Raw genomic sequence first — 19,516 nt, 5'->3', positions numbered from 1 at the left:
CTTTGTCGCTCTCTGCCTCGGGACGCCGCAAATCCCCATGACAATCCCCATGACAATCCCCATCTGCCTTGGACGTACTTGGCAGTACAGTTGCATGTCTCAGGCGATGACAGCCTGCTGCTGCTGACTGCTGCCGTGGTCGACAGCGGATGGCATGGTCCGTCCACCACGATCGCTAGGCACGGTACAGACTGGAGTCATGGCACAGCGCGACAGCATGCCCAGAGTGCTACTGCGATCTCGTTCTGGCTCAGATGTTCGTTCCCTTGCCTTCCCGCTCGTAATACGACTGCACCAAAGCAGAACCGTGACGCCGGAACACGCCAGAAAAGAAAAGAAGAAGAAAAATGGCAGACACGACAGGCCAGCGCCAACCCGGCGAGCCACGAAACCACCTCCCATTCGGGTCAACCTGTCGGTCAATGGCCATGACACGCCCCCGATGAGCCAGTCCTTTATGGGTGCTGCGTATGCACGCCCAACCCGGGGCGCCTCTCGGGATCCCGAGTCACATCGCGGTCGTCGAATGGCAGACGACAGACAACCATGCCTCACTCGTCTCTCCCAGCGGCGACTTTTTTGTACACGATTGCCCATGCTGCCACGCGACAAATGGAGCAACCATTGCGACCAGTTCCGGCTGCTGAGGCCCGCCGTCGTGCAGACCGGCTGTTGCATTTGTCTGCCTTCTGCTGCTCAAAAGCCCGGTCTGGACGAAAAGGGAGCACAGTGGCGATGGATTGGGATAAGTCTCTCTGAACCGCCGCCGCTCCGACCCTTTCCGCACTTTGGCCCCTTGTCGAACTGACGGAATAGGCTGTTGCCATTCGTGGGCGCAAGCGGCCCCTGTCGTTTTTTGCTGTCGTCTGCGGGCTGCCCCTGGGCTTCGGGCCGCGCTAACGCAGCTCGACGACGCCAAAAACGCGCCGGTTTGTATTTTTCTCACCCTTCTTTCTCCTTGGGCTGCCAAGAGCTCGAGGCCGCTTTCACAATCCCTCGCACGCTATGGTCATTGATCAGCCGTCGTCAACTGACAAGATGGTGGGGTGAACGAGCTGCGGTCCCGCGCATTTCAACGTACCCCGGTCATGCAAGTCCTGCCTGCAGCTGTGATCGTCCGCCTCGGAAATAGTCACGGTTCAATCAATGGTCGATACGGGCAGCGGCCCTGCCAGTGAAGGTTATTGGGCTCGCGATGCTAGAACCTACCTCTACCAAACGAGCAACTTCATCACCAGTCCTCAGCTAGGCCCTGCCGTTGGCGGTTGCAGGCCTTATCCTCGGCCACCTCAGCTTCGCGACACCTCGTTCAGTTTGAGCTGGCCGGCTCCCTTGCTCCAGGTACCAGCCGCTATTCCCGCAGGCTAGCCCAAATACCCCTCTCCCATCTGTTACCCATCAGTCTCCCTCGTCGCTACGTTGGGTTGCAAACTTGGCAAACCTTGACAATGGTGAGGCGCAAGCAAGACCTTACCCATCCAGGCTGAGGTATTCTCCTTTTGAGGAACACTTCGCTCTCGAGTCTTGAAGCTGTTCTACTTGTAACCGGCCATGGGTCTGCTCGCTGCCGCTGTCGTGGCTTGCATACACAACAAAGAAGACCTGGACCAACGGTATGGAACAGCTGGGTTATCTGCCCTTGCTCCGTCTCTCGAGTCCATCACCACTGTGAGCAGCGGCAGTGCTTCGGACTTGCTTAAAGTCTCTCCACGCCTCTCGGTTTGATCTCGCACTGTCAACCACTTGTAGTTGCATCCGTAGCCTAGGCAAAGGCGGGAAGGGGACTCGTGTGGGTGGGCCCATCCATCCGCCCTCCGAGAAGTTGAGGACAGGGCCAGGACACTCGGCGGTCCGCACAGCTGGCAACCCTGACGCATGGGCCCGACAGCCCAGAGAACGCCGACTTGTGAACCACGCAGTTATCTCTCTGTCCCTTTCGAACCGGCACATTTCCATCATCCGCGATCTCCATGTTGCTTTTGTGCAAATTGACAACACTTGCCGAGCAAGTGTGGCTGAGTTCCGATGCAATACACCTGAGCCATCAGACGTGCATCGGCATAATCTATAACCTCCTTTCCTCGGGGGTGCAGACGCACCGTGATGCTCACGCACGCCCACGGTTGAGGCTTTCGCTTGCGTCCGCCTCGCGCGGAAAGGTCGCTCTGAGAATCTCGACACGAATACAACCCCTCGCTTATGCACTATTTGACGGGATGCAGACTTTCGGCGCATTCTTTGCAGCTCAATCGCTGAAACCTGTGCTATTCTTCGTTGCCAGTCTACCAGGGACCGAACTCTCCTTACCTCGTCAACTTATTCGACGCTGTCTGTGGTGGCTTAAAATGCAGTAAGCAGCTTGAGGTTGAGGTTGAGGTTGAGGGGGATGAGGTGTTTCTACGGTACGCTATTGCAACCGGAGAGACCGGGCTTTTAGAACACAGAAAACGCCTCCTGTGCACAGCAATAAACTAAAGCAGCCGCCAAAGGGAGGGTTCCTCGTTGTCGATCATAAGCCAACAGAGCCCCCGACAAGGCCATGAGGTCGGAAGGCCACCGAGCCTGGTGTCGTACCACAGTATGGATACCAGGAGCAGTACCAGCAACGGCTTTCATTTCGCATCTGGGCCTAGTGTCGTCACGCTACGGAAAGTTTTCTCTCGACATCACCCCGTCGTTGGGTCCATGAGGCTAGCCGGGTTTCATTTTTAATCGAAAAGTCAAGGTCCCTTGACAGATAGTGGTTCGGTTGGCTTTCTGATCAGGTGTTGGGGCGCGACCCTTTCTCCAGATTGCTCGATGGCGGTAGGCGGGCCTTGACCCGAGCCGTCGCCGCCGCCGCAGGGTTGCACAACAAGGAGGGATGTGTATGCTGCTATTTCTGGAGTCTCCTGCTTTTGCCGGCTCTCACCCAAACTTGCAGGGTTGGCAATGAAAGGGCAAAGAGAGACGGACATCCCATCAGTCATGGGTCTGACTGCAAGTGTACTATGATAAGCATCAGTGACGACGTACTGGTAGCACTTGAGTGGGCCGATATTTATTCTGTACCTAGCTCACGGAAGCCTGCCGGCCCGACACGCTTACAATCGTAAGTATCGGCATCGACAATCGCTACGGACCAAGGCATTGCCCTCACTCGTGAAGTTTCTTGCGGCCGGTCTTACCTTCGCCTGCAAAAACTACGCACACGACGCTGCCCGAATACCGAGCATGGGCTCACGACCAGGCTATCCAGCTGCTGGGAATGTGGGCACTACAATGTCACGAACTGGGCAGATGTGCGAAATGGAGTCACATCGCGCTCCCCAAACATGTGTTCGAAAAAGCGGCGGATGGCAGATATCGCAGACAATGACTGGGGCGGAGAGCCGTGGTTGGTCGCCTTCGTGGGGTGACATTGCTGAATCAAATGAGACGTGCAGGTCCAGGTCTGTCTCAAGCCTCGCTCGTGGGATCTTCTTAAGATGTGCGTTATAGGATCCCCTTGTATTAAAACGAACAAGCCGGGGAAGCTATGCCTAGGTCGTGCTTGTTCACCAATCGCCATCGCGCCATCTTACTTAGCCCAGGACATGAAAATGCTGGTCGGCAATCAAGTATAAGGAACAACACCGTTATCGCAAATATAATCGACAGTGGCCAGGATTTCCAACCTGGAATGTAGACGACTTTGAGCCCAAACCATCGGCCCAGTCTCTATTTCAGTTTGACGATCAGCCATGTGTTTTGACAGACAGATGAACCACCTAGGTATCCATCTTTTGTCCGGTCCAGATCGACAAATTCGGGGGAAGGGTTTCCCGGGGCCCAACTACCGATCTTACGACCTTGCTCGGTGGCAACGTTCACTTTTAGTCTTTCACCGAGTGGGCTCCTGGACACTCTCTCATGGTCCAGACTGCAATACAGAAGAGACGTCGCACGCTCTGACAGGTTCGGAAGGTCATTCGGCGGGATGCATAATGTGCGTATGCGGTTCAGCTGGCTCCCGCGACGTCAAGCCATGCTCCACTGTTCAAGGTGGCTGGGGTTCCCGTTGCTGACCACACAAGACAATCGAATCAGACGGTAGGCAGCACTCTGCATGGCGTCCTCAGCGGCGAACATTGGCGGGTTCCTCCAAGACGGTAGTCTTCCAGGGCCTAGAATACACACCGGCGTCCGGGGGGAGGCGAGCTGCGATACAGAACAAGGCACCCAAGACTCCGGGCTAAGGACATGACCGATGTACAACGTGGGGGGGAGGGGGCGTTCCCGGACCGTCACTCATCCGCTGGCGTTGTAACCTCATCGCCAAAGCTGCCTCAGTGTGGAACCCCCCGGTACAACAGATTCGTCGTAAGATGCGATTGGTGCTGACGAGCCCATTACACGCATGGCGTGGTACGTTCCCCCGTCGCTCGTTGGGCCGGCGCGCCTGCCGGTTGTTGGTGAGGTCTCCTCCCCGACGCTGAGTCGAGGCCTCTACGAAAACTTTTGCCCTCACGATCCGGCCCCGTCTTTCTCGACGCCCGACGAGCAGATACACTCGGACTAATGGGCCAACGGCGGTGGACTACTTTGAGCGCCGCCGAAGAAAACAAGTCAGGCGCTAGGAAAGCTAGCGAAGCCACAGGTGAAATAAAAACGACAGTGTCTCACTGTCTCCCCAAAAGGCTTGACATCGCCGACAACATTGATTGGGTGATCTACGATTGTCGACATGAGCCTTAATGCGATGTGGCTCACCTCACAATGTGCTTCTTGGGGTTCGGTTTGTTCGCTGGACACTTCGTCAGGGCGATATCGTGGTTCAATCCATCCTCAATCAATGACAGTGACTGGGCGACTGTGCAGCAACCTCGACCTTTTGGTGTCCCAAGGTCACGGAAGTCGGTGTCGGTGCGATGTCGATGTCATCTGTCTCTCAGACAAGGCGCGTTATTACAATCTGACAACAACTCGAGGAACCCCCCCCCCCCCCGGAGATGATGTTCTGCAAGACCTCGCACCATGTGGGCTGCCTGGGAAGATTCCGAGTGTAACCACTTCTATTTTAGTGCCTCGCCCTCACCCAGGGAATCGGGTTGCCTTATGTTGGGATGTGAGTGCGACACGCTCTGAGAACCCGATGCTGTAGCCCTCGCGGTGAAGCACGGTATTTCGTCGGGAACATGTGCCGTGTTCGTTGGTGCTGGGCCATGGTCAATTAATTGTCTGAGTAGCGTTATGGAATGGTGGAAACGGCGCGATGCCCCCAGGACCCCGTGGGCTTCCAAGAGTCAAGACGGCAAACGTGGCGTGCGGGACGACGGCCACCACTAGGCCTATCTATGTATTGATACACTAACACTATCCATCCTCAGACTCGAGGAGTCATGGCCGTGCATCTGATACAATCTGTACATGGGAGGTGAAGATTTGATTATATGCACAGAAAAGGGGCTCGGTATCCAGGAGGGACGCTTGACCCCCCAAAAAGAGAGACGTAACAAGATCATGTGTTTTGATTTATTTTGTCGACTTCTCCCTCTTCTGATTTTAATTTTTTGGGGCCTCTCTTGCGGCCCCAGAACCACAGGCTCGGTCACCCAATTCCTGTCGTTACACGGTTCATCAAGGGAACAATGGCGATATACGAGGCACAACGTGCGTAGTTCGTGTCCCTCAACACAAGGGCCGCGGCAACAAGGGCATCATCATCATCATCATCATCCGGATCAAGGGTGGAAACGGGAGATTGAGATTTGGGATCAAAAACGGGCCCTGGCGGCCACGTGCGATGCCGACCGTGACGACTGATGAGATGGAGATAGAAGATACCGGCCCCTACCTGCGTTATGGAGAAGTCAAATTCGTCTTGTTTTTTTTAAAAAAAAAATCTTTGGGATTTTGTTCTTTGGTTACCCTTGGCCAGTAACTTGTCCGTGCTTACAAGGGGGGAGGAGCATTCCCCCCTTCCTTCTCTTCTCTTGCTCTCTTCTTCTCCTCAGACTTCTCCCGCGCACGCGCACAAGCCGCGGGGCTCACCCCTGGCTTTCTCATTTAACTTGATCCAGGGTCCTCGTCTCGGCCGTAGACAGGGCAGGATGGACTCATGGAGAAGCCCCCCCCCCCCGTAGAAGCACGCGTGCTACACAACACTTGCATACAGACATACGAACCGGGCTGCTGCGCGCGCGTCAGTTTCCACTCCGACGCACTTGTTGATCTGGCCGGACGCCCCAAATCTCTGCGACCGCACAATTTCGTTCTCTCGCTCGCTAAACAACGGCACAGCCCCGCGACAAGGTCGACTCGAGTCAGAACACACGTCCGATCCGCTACCGAGTACCGACCCGGTGCACGATACGGATAGAGCCGGACGACACGTCTCCGTGTTGAACCACCACCACCACACCAACCACCATCCCCCCTTGCCCCTCTCAGATGATAGGCGTGCCCGTTCCCGCGATAGCAGAGGCCGCCGTCCGAAGACATTGTCGCGGGGGGGGGGGGGTTCGTCCTTTTCGCTCTTGACATGCGCGCACGGTTCCCCGTCCGACCTGGCCGCAGCCAGCCAACAGCCATGGCTCGCACTAGTCGAGGTTGACGGTGCCTGCCAGGACATGTCGCTTTCAAGCGCTTGCTCGTGCGCCCAAAGAACGTGATTGGGCAGGCCACACGCTTCATCGACGCCTCCGTCCCCTCCTCGCGGCAGATGCCATCTCATCTGCCGTCAACTCCTGTCAATGTGTAAGCCGACGAGATTGCCCTCGTCGCCTCCAGTGCCTTGCTAACGCGCCGCCTCGGTGGCCGCATACGACCTTCAAGCTGCTGGCTCTGTTCTTCTGCAGGATGCAGCAAGTCGACAACCCGTGTCGGGAAGTTGAGGCTCCCACTATCGACCGGCCTTCGGCATGGCTCTTTGAGAACCCGACACTCTCGTAGGCGAAGCCTGTGTTGGTTTGGTCCTTCAGATTCCTGCATTCGCTCATAGTTGTCGAAAGGTGGCGCATGCCGTGGCACATGTCGAGATGGCGTCTTCGGACGGCTGCTGTCCCGGCCTTTGCATTGGCGCCAACGCTTGTCATCACTGCTTCCATTATCTTCGTGTTGCTGTCTCGGCATCATTCCCCTTTCGGTTGCCCTGGTCTGGTCTTGTCTGGCCGTGCCTGCAGCCACTGACAACAAAACCAACAGCGTCGCTTGCCAACCAGAACTGGCGGTGGAAAGACTTGCGCTGCCGCTGTCTGCCTTTCGCCAACTATCATCATCATCATCATCATCATCATCATCATCATCATCATCATCATGGGGGTGGGGGAAGGCCAAGTCAGTGTTTGTGCCACTCCTCACTTCTGACACCGTTACACTTGTTGCCGGCCGTAGGGTGACACTCCGAACGCCAAGGCATGAAGATCTCCGAAGCTGCTGCAAGATGCTGTTTTCTGATTCGACTTGCATCATCTTGCAAAGGTGTGCTTGGATTGTTGCGACCTGCAGGCAGCCGGCCCGTCAGCCAGAAGCCCGAAGCTGACAGGCCATGGTTATGTTTTCGGGACCTTGCAGCTCCGGCTTACGAGGACGGTCACAAACCGTTCGTTCACTCTCCTAGTCTTGGTCTATGTCGACAAGAAGTGACCCCGTCGTCATGCAAAGTTACGCCACAACCAGGGTCTCGGGACCGCTCAGGTTCGGCACAGGCGAGACAGGAGGCAACCGCCTGATGCCGTCCTCCAACGTACCTAGGCTGCCAGCCTTCTCCTGCACGTCTCCTCCGTGAAACGACGGCAGTCTTGCCCAAGTTGCTTTTGAGCAGTCCAGAAGCGGTGCATTCGCCGGGCTGAGACTCTGGGACGTTGCTTCTTTCTGGGCCAAAGTCGGGAAGAGCCTGTGACATTTGCCCCATAGACAGTGTATGAGACGATGAGGAAATAAAAGCCACCAGCGGACGTGTTGTTCGGTGCGCTTCTCGTGCTTTGTTTCTTACCGAACTGATCCAAACATCGGGTAACGGTGTAAAACCGTGGCATCTCAGCAACTCGGTGCCGCCTGCGAGACCCTGCTCGAGTGTGGTAAGACTCGCCTGACTCAGCTGAAGGGGGGAGGGGGATATTCTTGGATACTGAGATGCCCAAACGCGACAACTGGCGTACTTTTGTCTCAAGGCTGGAGACAGGGTCTTGGGTGCATTTGGCTCACCCCTCGCAGATGGAGGTCAATGATGTTTTTTTTCGTTACACTGCTGCCCGGGTAAGAGCCGACATCACATCTCACCGGACCGCCTGTGCGGATAGGTGGGATCTTCTGACTCCAGCGGGCCTATTCCCCGACGAAGGCCACTTGCCCATTCAAGTCCATCCACTTCCTCGACAGTACGGGGGCAGCTATTAGTGTGTGCCCCCTCGAGATGGTCTGGCTGGTCAGCGGTCGATTTGTTCATGGGGAGGCCCTGGTGTTCTCCCTGGTTTGCCCCCAGGGGCAAAGGGGGGGGGACTGCGACCTCTGAACTGCTAGTAGAGCCTAGGCAAACAAGGTCTATTTTCATCTATCGATTTACTTAGCAGAAACTCCATTCCTCAGGCCGTGGGGTTCGGGACGAGGGCGTTGGAGAACTCGAGAGTAACGACGCCGTCCCTGCTCTCGACGACCCTAACCGAGTCAAGGTCTCTGACGATCCAGTCCGGCTCGGCGCTCACGACCTGCTCAACGGTGTGGCTTGTGACGAGGCCCAGGACCTTGCATCCGGCTGCTTTACCGGCTCTGATGCCGGCCGGGCTGTCCTCAAGTACGAGGATCTGCTTCGACGGATCCTGCAGGCCGAGCTTCTCACGGCCGATGAGGTAGCAGGTCGGGTCTGGCTTGCCGTTCTCGACGGACTCTGCGGTGACGAGGTGCTCGGGCTGGGGCAACTGCAGGACGTTGAGCCACCCGCCGACGAGGGGTTCGGTCCCTGAGGTGACGATGGCCCAGGGCGCCTTCTCCTCGATCAGGGCATCCAGCAGCGCCCTGGCTCCCGGGATCTCGACGGCGTCCTTGCCGTAGAGCCTGGGCAGACGACCCTCCATCTCACGGGTGTCTATGGGTAGGCAAAACACGTTAGCATGCTCCTCTCGCGAACCCCTTGCTTGCGTTGCGGGGGTCTATCGAGTAAGAGACAGTGGTTGAACCATGGGATATGATGGCGGCCGGCCGGTGGGTGAGGATGCGAAGCAAGGGGACGAAGGGGAAAGCGATCTGAGCACAACTCACACTCCCAGTTGGCCTTTTCGGGTGCCAGAATCTTCAAGATGTCGATGCTCCGGCGGCCGTGCGATGTTTCGAGGATCACATCGGGCGCAACACCTATTTCGTTGCCGACTCTGCAAGGGAGAGCGGTGTTAGTGGCGGGTGACGTGAGTGGTTCGGCAAACGAGCGGGGAGGTGCCTTGATGCAAGGGATGGCAACATCGTCTGGCCGTGAGACGGTGGTGAGAGTGGGTAGACGTACGTGTGCCAGTGCTTCACGACGGCCTCTGTTGAGTCGATGATGGTACCGTCCATGTCGAAGAGGAAGCCATCGAAGGTGATGCGTTGTGGAGGGGCTGTGTACGACATATTTGTTGAAGTCTGACGCTTGAGGTTCAGCTGTTATCTCCCTTTTTTTGTTTCATTTTTATTTTTATGTTTTTTTGAGTAAGATAAACACATACCTGGGAAGGCGGGAAATCAAGATGGTTCCTGTAACGGGTTGATCTAACTGTCGTCTCTGGAATGTGTTTCAAGTGAAAATCGACGTCAAGTGCTCTGTTATAAATCTTTTGTCTGGTTGGGATTATGAGATCGAAGTTGATGTTGTGAGATGGCTGGTGACTCCGAGTCGGCCATGACAACCTGGGTAGTCCGCCATGACTACACCCGCTCGCTTTCTTCCAACTTCCCAGCGAACCAAAGCGCCGCCAGAGGGTCGCTCACTTCTCTTCAGGTCGTCCTGCGAAGTCAGCGTCTCCGATCCACTCAACTGGTCGGTTCCAAGCACGCTTTCGCCCTCGAAACTTGTCACAATGGAGGGGCCATTTTGTAGGCGGGGCTTCCGTATCAGGACTAGACCAGGGCGGTGAAAGCTGATAGTGGGGTGCGATAGTGATAGCGAGCGGTATGGGGCGGCAGAAACCGGTCTCCCACTAAATTTTTGAAAGTTGCACTGAACTGACCGAGGCGTAGGAAGAAACCCTCGAAGAAAGGCAAAAGGAGCAGAAAAAAGTTGCACCTCAAGTCACCTGGGTCGACTTACTTTTCCCCCCCAAGATGGCCGGCTCAATCAATAAACCCAAGAGTATGACGTCTTTGTGAGAGAAAACCGACCGGCATTAACTGACAGCATCACAGAGCCGAAGTCCAAGAGGACGACCGTCCGCCTCCGCCACAAGATCGAGAAGGCGTCGGCGGCCAAGCAGAGGAAGGAGAGAAAGCGCGCCAAGCAGAACCCAGAATGGCGCTCCAAGCTCAAGAAGGACCCCGGCATTCCGAACCTGTTCCCTTACAAGGAGAAGCTTCTCGCCGAGATTGAGGAGAAGAAGCTGCAGAAGCAGGAGGAGGCGCAGAAGCGTCGCGAGATGGCAAAGGCCGCCAAGGCAGGCGGCGCCACCGAAGGTGCGTCGACAGGTCAGGACGAGATGGCCGATGTCGGGGACGACGACATGATGGTTGAGGACGACGACGACGTCGACGAGTCGAACCCCATGGCCGCCCTGCTGGCGAGCGCGAGGGCCGCCGCCGAGACCTACGAGAAGGACCTCCGCGACTCGGACGATGACGACGACGACTCGATGGACGACGACTCAGACGACTCGGACGCCGCCCCCGAGATTGCCGTTGGCAACGCCACGTCTCGTAAGGCGTTTGACAAGGTCTTCAAGAACGTCGTCGAGCAGGCCGACGTCATCCTCTACGTCCTCGACGCCCGTGACCCGGAATCCACCCGCTCCCGCGACGTCGAGCGCAGCGTCATGGCCGCCGCCAGCGGCGGCAAGCGCCTCATCCTTGTCGTCAACAAGATCGACCTCGTGCCCCCCAAGGTCCTCAAGGACTGGCTCATCCACCTGCGCCGCTCCTTCCCGACGCTGCCCCTGCGCGCCTCCAACGCGGCGCCCAACGCCCAGACCTTCAACCACAAGGAGCTGACGGTGCAGAAGACGTCGGCCGACCTGTTCCGCGCCCTCAAGTCGTACGCCGCAAGCAAGCAGCTCAAGCGCGCCGTCTCCGTCGGTGTCATCGGCTACCCCAACGTCGGAAAGTCCTCCGTTATCAACGCTCTCCTCGGCCGTCTGAGCGGCGGCCGCGGCGCCTCTAAGGCCTGCCCTGCGGGCGCCGAGGCCGGCGTCACGACGAGCATCCGCGCCGTCAAGATCGACAGCAAGCTCACCCTCCTCGACTCCCCTGGTATCGTTTTCCCCTCGGCCACCAACAGCACGACCTCCGGGCTCGTGTCGCTCAAGAACGCCACCGACGCCCACGCCCACCTCGTACTGCTCAACGCCGTGCCGCCCAAGAACATTGAGGACCCCATCCCAGCCGTCACGCTTCTCCTGCGCCGGCTGTCAACCACCCCGGATCTGCTGCAGAAGCTGACCGACACGTACGACCTGCCCCCACTGCTGCCAAGCCGCGCCGACGGCGACGTCACGACCGACTTCCTGGTCCAGGTGGCGCGGAAGCGCGGCCGCCTGGGCCGTGGTGGCATCCCCAACATCAACGCCGCCGCCATGACCGTCGTCACCGACTGGCGCGACGGCCGTATTCAGGGCTGGGTTGAGGCTCCCGTCCTGGCCGTGCAGGGCTCCAGTAAGGAGGCTGCTGCGCCGGTCGGCGATGACGTCGGCGCCGCCGACCAGAAGACCATCGTCACGGAGTGGGCTCAGGAGTTCAAGCTCGACGGCCTTTGGGGCGACGACGGTGCGGCCGCCGCAGACGATGAGGCGATGGAGCAGTAAAAGGGGGCAACGTGTGTGCTGTGAGGGTATGGTAATGAGTTAGACCGCGGAGGGTGGTGTTGGTACATGATATCAGATAGAAGCGGTAGAGAGATGTCGTGGCTTTTTTTGCACCATGTGCCTGGCTTTTCTCAACGTCTTTATTTCTTTTTTTCTTGCTCAGGCGTTTCGGGGCGGTAAAAGGGAAAAATCAAAAAGGGAAGGTGGGTGACGATTTAGCCCGTTGTCCTCGTTCATATATGCATATACACCTTTACGAACTGCCCTTGGCGTATCATCTCTGCAGCGACCTGGAATGTTGATGTGTGTGTGTGTGTGTTTTTCAATTGGCTCTACAGCGTCGACTGATTTACAAGGTCAATATGGATCAAAACAGCACCGAGACTTTAAGAGACCCTCATCTAGTGCCTTCGATTGTCTTCTGGCTGTTAAGTTCAGAACCAGGTAAACATTCGCGCGATGCTGCCGTCTTGCTTGCGACCCGTTCATTATTTAGCTCGGTCGTAGGTTTATCGCGTTTTGAGGCGCCGTTTCGGGCGGCCACGTGGGACGATGGTGAAGTCCCGTCATGACATTGTGAGTCTCCTAGGCCAGGTTCTTGTGCTTCTGTTTCTGTTTCTGACCCCGAATAACGCCCTCACATGGCTGGCCATGGTCACCCGCTGAAGTCTCAAAGGCACGGAGAGAGAGAAATGTGACGAGCCGTTGGGCGCAGGAGTAGGTGGGCAGGGGTTCGTCTCGTCGAACGGGCTGCCAAGGCTTTCTCTGGCCAGTTTCGTTCCGAGCCGAGGCTGGCGGGGATGCGGAAGCCCTTAGCTTTGACGATGCCTCCTTCGTCTCAGCGGCGAGTCCTGTGATGCAGATGCGCACCAACTTGTTTCTGTGACCCAGGATCTTACCAAGACTGATGTGGGGCTGCTCGAGAGGGGGGGGCGGTGAAGATATCGTCTTTAATATTATCAATAGCGGATGGAAAGGTTATCTCGGCTTATGGGCTAATTAGAGAGAGAAAGGAAGAGAGAGAGAGTATGCCTCATATTCCAAGTCCGGTTCAGTTGGAATGTTGATTGCGAAGTAAAGTATCGAGTTTGATGGGAATATTGCTCTGCGTTTCTCATGAACACATTGCCAGATTCAATGGCGCCGGACTTGTTAGCTATACAGCAGTGGATGAAAGGTCAAGTAGCTCGAGCCACCCCGGATTCTCCTCTTATCACCTACTCAACCAATATGAGTTCTATGGTTACCTTGTGGCATTTGTTGTGGCTATGCAGCGCGATGAAGACGGGGTTGGTCCCCTGGACGGGGAACGGAGACGGCCGAGTGCTTGAGGATGGGCCGTGTGTTCCAGCTTAGACGACCCCAATATCACACGGCACCACGGTACTTTGATATCTGCTAGGAATCAACAGGAGCAAGGTATAGGGAACCGAGGAAAATCTGTCTGGAGTCATGGTCGGCTTTGCGTCGGAGAGTGGTGTTCGCGATGCTAATGGTGGGACACCATACCGTTGAGGTTAGGGTTAAGTGAACCTTCACAACTACCATTTAGGTAGCTTGTTAGAGAGGGATAACATCGGCTACTGGAGAACGTAGAGTCTTTCAGCCAATCCAACCCAGACGGAAAAACACAAGTGACATACAGGCTGTGAGTATATAACTTCACGATGTATAATGTCACACATCGCAGTTTTAATACAGACAAACGAGCTCAGGAAGAACACGAATGCAAACAGTAATGTAAACAGTCGCCGATTGCGAAACAAGTTGTTAGTTCTATGATCAGAAGCGATCTGTCTAGACTTGCCAACAAGCATGCTTTGTTTTCTGTTAAATACGTAAAACTCCCTGCCATGTGCGTGATACTGACATGAAATGTGCTAGGCAGACCATATTTTCTTCACTTTGACTTCACCGTCTCCAAATATTTCATCTTACCTGATCGAAGCGGGTCGTGTGGTAAACCATATGTGCCCGCCTTGAGAGCCTTCCCTGTGGGTATGGTCTTTCTTTTTGGTCTTTCCGCCCATCTTTCTCACTCTTATCTCTTTCCAGAAAGTGTCTGCCCGTCGTCGCCCATCTCTTCCGTCGCGAATGCCAGTCTGCATTACAATTACACGCGATGCCAAGACCCAAGTCAAAAGCTCGACGTCGACGTCGAGATGAATACGATCAAGACCAAGGGATGCGAGACGTTCACGGCCGTTTGAATCCACGCCAGCCCCAGCAGGAGAGTATCCAGAGGAACAACATTCTCAACCAAAGACCTGAGACGCGGTATGAAGTGCTGGCTGCACGGGAAACTCTTGGCCAGGCTCCTTTGAAGTTGGAAGAAGAGCAGTCTTCTTACACCAACAACCCCCAAGACGTCGACGACGGCAAGCGACGAAAGACAATCGACACCAGACTTCCCAAGACAATTCACAGAAGCTCAATGAAGCCCCCGAACATTGATGCCTCATCCGTTAACAACTCTGTCCGGCAGTCTCAGCTGCCTGTCGCAATGGACAATCCCGGTCCGTACGAGTCCAACGACAACAGAACTGGTCATCAAAGGCTCTTCACTTTCGGCCAGCCCAGATACGATAACCATGACCGACTTGAATATAGCGATAAAGCTTACGCCGGCCCAGATCGCCCCGGAAATGCCAAGCCGGATATCCGTTTGCTGTCAGTGCCAAACGAAAGAAACCACGCCGGCTCCTCGTCTCATCGCCCGAGAAGTCATTGCAGTGTCAGATTCAACACACACAGCAGCGACCACTTTGGCCAGCCGAAGTATCCGAGGCAGACGCCGGACAGCGATGCGCCCCGAATTTGTTTCGAATTGGGCAGAAATCCCAATCAGGCGGAGGAGATGCGCTCCTCAGAGACGGCCGGAAAGCCAAACGGCTCTCGTCTGCACGACATCGACTACCGAAGAAATGGACCGCCTTTTGAAGGCAAAGTGAAGATGAGAAAGGAGGAGGCCGCACTACACGAGATCACGACCATGGAGTCATTGGAAGGAGACCGCTTCCACAAAGACAACATCTGCAACCAATGCGGTCACTTTGGCCACTGGCTGGGCGACTGTGTCTTCCCGGACGACGGGGGCTTTATCATGGGCTGTCCCATCCATAACGCGAAGAGCCACACCTGGGACGACTGTCCTGATGCGAAAAAGATGACTCTTGAGCGCAAGATCATGTACCTCATAGTAAGACGAAGGAACAAGCCGGCAATCCGATCGACGCAGCCCTGGATCGCACTCGTTAAGCTAGCGTTGCAACGGGGCTTGGAGGACCACTGCTGGGGGCCTTCGGTGTGGACGCAGGAGTTTGTCATGAAGATGGTCTGGGGGCCAAAAGCTGGTCACCCGTGGCTCAACTTCGTCTACGGCCGGCAACTCATATCCAGCCTGCCCAAAGACCCGGAGACCATGGAAGATCCCGGAGTCTTGGTCGAGAAGCGCTTGTTGTGGGGACAGGTTCACAAGCCCGACATTAAGGGAGGGGGGTTTGGCTACGGTCGTTAGCCGGCGGGTTTGAAGGTTCTCATAGCTCGAGGTCGAGATAATCTTCTCGATAACTGTTCCGGAACGGGGAAGGTCAATCAGCGTTAGGATGAACGAGGATGACGACTCGAGTATGGACAGAGGATGCGACAAAGAATTGGGCTCATCATGAAGTGCAGAAAGGCTCAATGTCAGAATCTCTTTTGCGGGGGGGGCTTGTGAGAGACAATATGTTGTTGCATAAGTTTGTCTGGCTAGAGAAGCAATAATTGATGCCATCACCATCTCCCACACAGCCCAACCCAATCCAGCCCGATGAATGTGGTGATGCTTTTTTCTTTCTTAGAGGTGAATCTAGCTCAGGAGCACCCCCTGTCAACAGATCGGACATAAAAACTAGGCCCCGCCAAAATTTGATTGCCCTAGCAAACGCAACCAATCAGACACGCAAATTCCCAGCCGGTCATCACCTTGAACCCGGACCGTCCTTCGATCAGTGTAACTCTGAAGGTTAGGTACCTAGGTAATAACAGTGACAGAAAGCTGTGGCCGCCCGAGACCTCCGAACCCCTTGTGCCCCCCTCCGTCTCCCTCGTCCCAGAGGTACCTTTTCCTCCCATCATATACTTACTTGCGTCAACCTCTCACCTTGACCGTCTTCACCGCGTACGTCAACAGCACACACGCCGCGCCGCTGCCGCTGCCGCTAACTCTCCCTGCTGTGACGACCGCCGAGAGATTCTGCAAGCAATAGATGCCGGCGTCATGAATGACCCACGAGCGGGGAGGCGATCGCAGTCTCCTCTGTTCCTAGTTCTCGTTGTTGCTCTCCTCTTTTTCGCCGTGACCGTCGAGGCGTCCTACGGTGACCGGTTGCCAGAGTTCCGAGAATGCGTCCAAGTTGGTACCTCTACATGCGCCGCGTGCGCAACCCGCTCTGCCTGAGAGGTCCCTTCCACGTCCCGCAACTGACATGTCCCTTTGCACTACTCCCCAGGTCTGTCACGATGAGAATTGCGCCCCAGGCAAGGAGGCCACGCCAATCCGTACGCCTCCCAATCCTTCTCTTGTTCGCTGGTCGCACGCGGGGGCTAAAAAGCTGACACACATCCGCAACCGCAGCCCTCCACCGCCGTCTACTCTTCTGGTCCTGCGCCTCCGAATGCGATTACACGTGCCAACACATAATCACGAAACAGCGCATCGCCGCTGGCGAGCGCGTGGTCCAGTTCCACGGCAAATGGCCCTTCTACCGCTTCCTCGGCATCCAGGAACCCTTCAGCACACTCTTCAGCCTGGGCAATCTCTGGGCCCACCACGACGGCTGGCGCAAGCTCCGCGCCGTCCTCCCGGCCTCCTACCCGCTTCGCCCCTGGTATGAGTGGCTCGCCGGCGTGGGCATCGCCTCGTGGATCTTCAGCGCCATCTTCCACACCCGCGACTTCGTTGCCACCGAGCAGCTCGACTACTTCGCCGCCGGCGCGAGCGTGCTGTACGGGCTATACTACACCGTCGTGCGCATCATGCGCCTCGACCGCCCCACGCCGCGCCGGAGGTCGGTCTTGCGTGCGTGGACTCTCCTATGCGTGCTGCTGTACGCCGGGCACGTTGCCTATCTCAAGGGCGTACGCTGGGATTACACGTATAACATGACGGCCAACGTCATTGTTGGTATGATCCAGAACGTCCTCTGGCTGTGGTTCAGTTTCAGGAAGTACAGGCAGTCGCGTAGGGGATGGGCCATCTGGCCGAGTATCGTCGTCGCTAGTGTCATCACGGTCATGAGTCTGGAGCTCTTCGACTTCCCGCCATTATGGGGTGCCCTGGATGCGCACAGTCTGTGGCATCTGGGCACGATTCCGCCCACGATACTGATGTACAGGTAAGTCTGCAATGCCGATTTCGGTTCAACAAAGAGGAAAGGAAACATTTTGCTGACCCTTTCACAGGTTCCTTGTTAAGGATGCGCAGGATGACATGGCTGGAAGCGAGCGGCTCAAGTCTTGAGTAAGTAGTTGGAAGTGGCCCGTCGCAGTGGACATCAATGCCTGTTTCTGCATGAGGATACGGCTTGCCGGGGCGAAATGAAAGGCTTCGAATTCGACACATCGCCATCCGCCGGACTTACCAGTCTGGAGCTTTGTTAGATGGAAGCTACGGAGCAACGGAAAAGAGATGGAGTAAAGCACCACTGTATACAGCAGGAGATTGTGCAAGCTCGGCATATGGTGAAGATGTAATGGTCTATTTTACCATGTTCTCCGACCCTCATTAGGCCGGGGTAGTAGAGAAGAATATGTAACGAATATGACGGTTTCCAGTGGCATCAACAAAAGTGTGGCATCTTGTTTCCGGCCCACGCAATCTCAAGACTCCTTCCTTCCTATAGGTACGCAAGCAATTTCACAAGCTAAAACATCCCCTTTCAGGTTGTTTGTGCATCATCGCCTTATACGCCAACGATGACGGTCTCGCTCTGGAAGACCTGGATGGCGCCGTCGCCCCAAATGCCGACGACGGACAAGAGGAAGCCGAACGAGGCAATGGCAGACTGCACGAGCTGTGTCTTCCTGAAGCTCTCGACCTCGCCGCGGACCTCCTCGCCGTTCAGCGCCTCCTCCTCCTCGATGGCAGCGGCGGCAGCGGCCTCGTCACCGCTCGCACTACCGGCGCCGTCGCTGTGCGCGTCGCCGAGAACCTCATAGCTGGCCTCCATGCGCGCTTCCTGGCGGGCGAGTCGGGCGGCCTTGCGGGCCTCCTCGCGCTCACGACTGGCCTGTCGGCGGGCAGCAATGGACTGCTTCGATGACTCGGAGGAGCTCTTGAGGATGTAAGGTGTGATTTGCTCGGCGAGGCCCGAGGTCAGGCAGAGGACGGAGGAGTAGACGAGGTAGGGATGGCGGAAGGCGCGCGGCGAAAGGAAGAAAGCAAGAAGGAACGAGGTGGCGGAGACGCCGGTCAGGATGCGCAGGCGGGCGGTCGCGCCGGGGTAGAGGTTCTTGAAGGCGCGGAGGGCGTCGGATGCGGAGGGGAGGGAGAGGATTGAGGGAACGGTGACGGTCGAGAGGGAGTATGACAGGCCCTGGTGCGCAGTGTTAGTGAAGGTCCAGTGGTCGAGAGGACGAAGCGCCTCGCGAATGGGAACCGTTGGAACCCTGGAGTTCTGAGTGCGGGGGAAGAAGGGGGGTGATGGGAATAGTGGCGTCACTGATGATCCGACAAGCCAAGCTCCGACGGCGGGATAGGGAAGCTCGGGGGCGATGGCCACGTACAGTCAGAAGACCGAGGGAAACAGTTCCCACGAACTTCAGGAGAGAAACTCCCTTGGAAGCCATGGCGGCTGGAATGGTTCGGAAGCTTTAGGTGTGGAAGGTCTTGTTAAAAGCTCGATGGTGGGAAGGGCGGGATGGCGAGTCGAGGTTCCTGAAGCTGACAGCCTGAGATGGATATTGGTTGAGTCGGGGGCGCCAGTCGCTGACGAAGGGGAGGGACGGAGGTGCTCTTTGTTGGACCTGGTCTGACCAGTGGCTTGAGCTGGGCCAGTTAGGTGTTGGAAAACAGGAAGGTAGAAGAACGAGGCGGGGGATGGGCGATTTGGCCGGATTGATTGATGCTTCTGACGTTTCCGCCTTGCCGCTCGCCGCTTGCGCGGGAATAGCAGAAAACCGAGGGGCTGTTCTTGTTCCTTTCGGGGCGATCTGGTTGGCCAGGATCAAGTGGATATCTCCAGTGGAGCTTCCGTATGGGGTAGGCTGAGCTTAAATTATCCGTGCACTTGCACTGGGCACTCCTACCTCACGCCTCAAGCTGTACCGAGGTTGGATAGTTGCACAGGCTCTTGCACAAATCTTGGGCATAAGCAAAGTGCGTACATAATTCCCGTCACTCTTTACACTTCCTCCGTTTCCCCAACTCTAAACAATCTGCAATCAGTCGCGATCTTTTTTGTATGTATCTGGAGCATCAACAGTTTCGAAGTTCATCACTGCCACCATAGTGTACTCGGTCTGGCCGCCCTGGCTCTGCTCCAGATGTCATCTCGGCGACAGACAGCTCCAAAGTTTTCGATGATCTGACGTCAAGG

The 19,516-nt window shown here is 56.3% G+C and overlaps 7 protein-coding genes across 7 annotated transcripts; 4 read left to right on the top strand and 3 right to left on the bottom strand.

Moving 5' to 3' along the window:
* The first annotated feature begins 3,525 nt into the window (after window positions 1-3,525).
* Window positions 3,526-7,232, top strand: CDEST_10045 (uncharacterized protein). The gene has a single exon (XM_062926203.1). The coding sequence runs from the start codon at window positions 5,389-5,391 to the stop codon at window positions 5,782-5,784; it is 396 nt and encodes a 131-aa protein (XP_062782254.1). The 5' UTR covers window positions 3,526-5,388; the 3' UTR covers window positions 5,785-7,232.
* A 391-nt stretch (window positions 7,233-7,623) lies between these two features.
* Window positions 7,624-7,971, bottom strand: CDEST_10044 (uncharacterized protein; the record flags this gene model as incomplete). The annotated part of the gene is made up of 2 exons (XM_062926202.1): window positions 7,624-7,855; window positions 7,955-7,971. 2 exons carry the CDS (start codon window positions 7,969-7,971, stop codon window positions 7,624-7,626), a joined length of 249 nt encoding a protein of 82 aa, XP_062782253.1.
* Window positions 7,972-8,169: 198 nt separating this feature from the next.
* CDEST_10043 (Putative phosphoglycolate phosphatase-like, domain 2, HAD superfamily) lies at window positions 8,170-9,972 on the bottom strand. The gene is made up of 4 exons (XM_062926201.1): window positions 9,657-9,972; window positions 9,455-9,573; window positions 9,217-9,326; window positions 8,170-9,043 (listed from the first exon to the last, which is right to left on the bottom strand). Exons 2-4 carry the CDS (start codon window positions 9,559-9,561, stop codon window positions 8,544-8,546), a joined length of 717 nt encoding a protein of 238 aa, XP_062782252.1. The 5' UTR covers window positions 9,562-9,573; window positions 9,657-9,972; the 3' UTR covers window positions 8,170-8,543.
* A 196-nt stretch (window positions 9,973-10,168) lies between these two features.
* CDEST_10042 (Putative GTP-binding protein, orthogonal bundle domain superfamily) lies at window positions 10,169-12,245 on the top strand. The gene is made up of 2 exons (XM_062926200.1): window positions 10,169-10,279; window positions 10,333-12,245. The coding sequence occupies exons 1-2, from the start codon at window positions 10,252-10,254 to the stop codon at window positions 11,934-11,936; spliced, it is 1,632 nt and encodes a 543-aa protein (XP_062782251.1). The 5' UTR covers window positions 10,169-10,251; the 3' UTR covers window positions 11,937-12,245.
* Window positions 12,246-14,058: 1,813 nt separating this feature from the next.
* CDEST_10041 (uncharacterized protein) lies at window positions 14,059-15,453 on the top strand (the record flags this gene model as incomplete). The annotated part of the gene is made up of 1 exon (XM_062926199.1): window positions 14,059-15,453. The coding sequence occupies one exon, from the start codon at window positions 14,059-14,061 to the stop codon at window positions 15,451-15,453; it is 1,395 nt and encodes a 464-aa protein (XP_062782250.1).
* Window positions 15,454-15,747: 294 nt separating this feature from the next.
* On the top strand, window positions 15,748-17,858 carry CDEST_10040 (uncharacterized protein; the record flags this gene model as incomplete). Its single annotated transcript, XM_062926198.1, has 5 exons — window positions 15,748-15,780; window positions 15,892-16,332; window positions 16,430-16,478; window positions 16,555-17,314; window positions 17,382-17,858. 5 exons carry the CDS (start codon window positions 15,748-15,750, stop codon window positions 17,437-17,439), a joined length of 1,341 nt encoding a protein of 446 aa, XP_062782249.1. The 3' UTR covers window positions 17,440-17,858.
* A 1-nt stretch (window position 17,859) lies between these two features.
* On the bottom strand, window positions 17,860-18,772 carry CDEST_10039 (uncharacterized protein). The gene is made up of 2 exons (XM_062926197.1): window positions 18,705-18,772; window positions 17,860-18,514 (listed from the first exon to the last, which is right to left on the bottom strand). The coding sequence occupies exons 1-2, from the start codon at window positions 18,765-18,767 to the stop codon at window positions 17,882-17,884; spliced, it is 696 nt and encodes a 231-aa protein (XP_062782248.1). The 5' UTR covers window positions 18,768-18,772; the 3' UTR covers window positions 17,860-17,881.
* Window positions 18,773-19,516: the final 744 nt, after the last annotated feature.

Source organism: Colletotrichum destructivum, chromosome 6, assembly GCF_034447905.1.
Source record: "Colletotrichum destructivum chromosome 6, complete sequence".
NCBI classification, from domain to species: domain Eukaryota; kingdom Fungi; phylum Ascomycota; class Sordariomycetes; order Glomerellales; family Glomerellaceae; genus Colletotrichum; species Colletotrichum destructivum.
The sequence above is the reverse complement of the archived record's forward strand: the minus strand, read 5'-3'. Positions and strand labels throughout refer to the sequence as shown.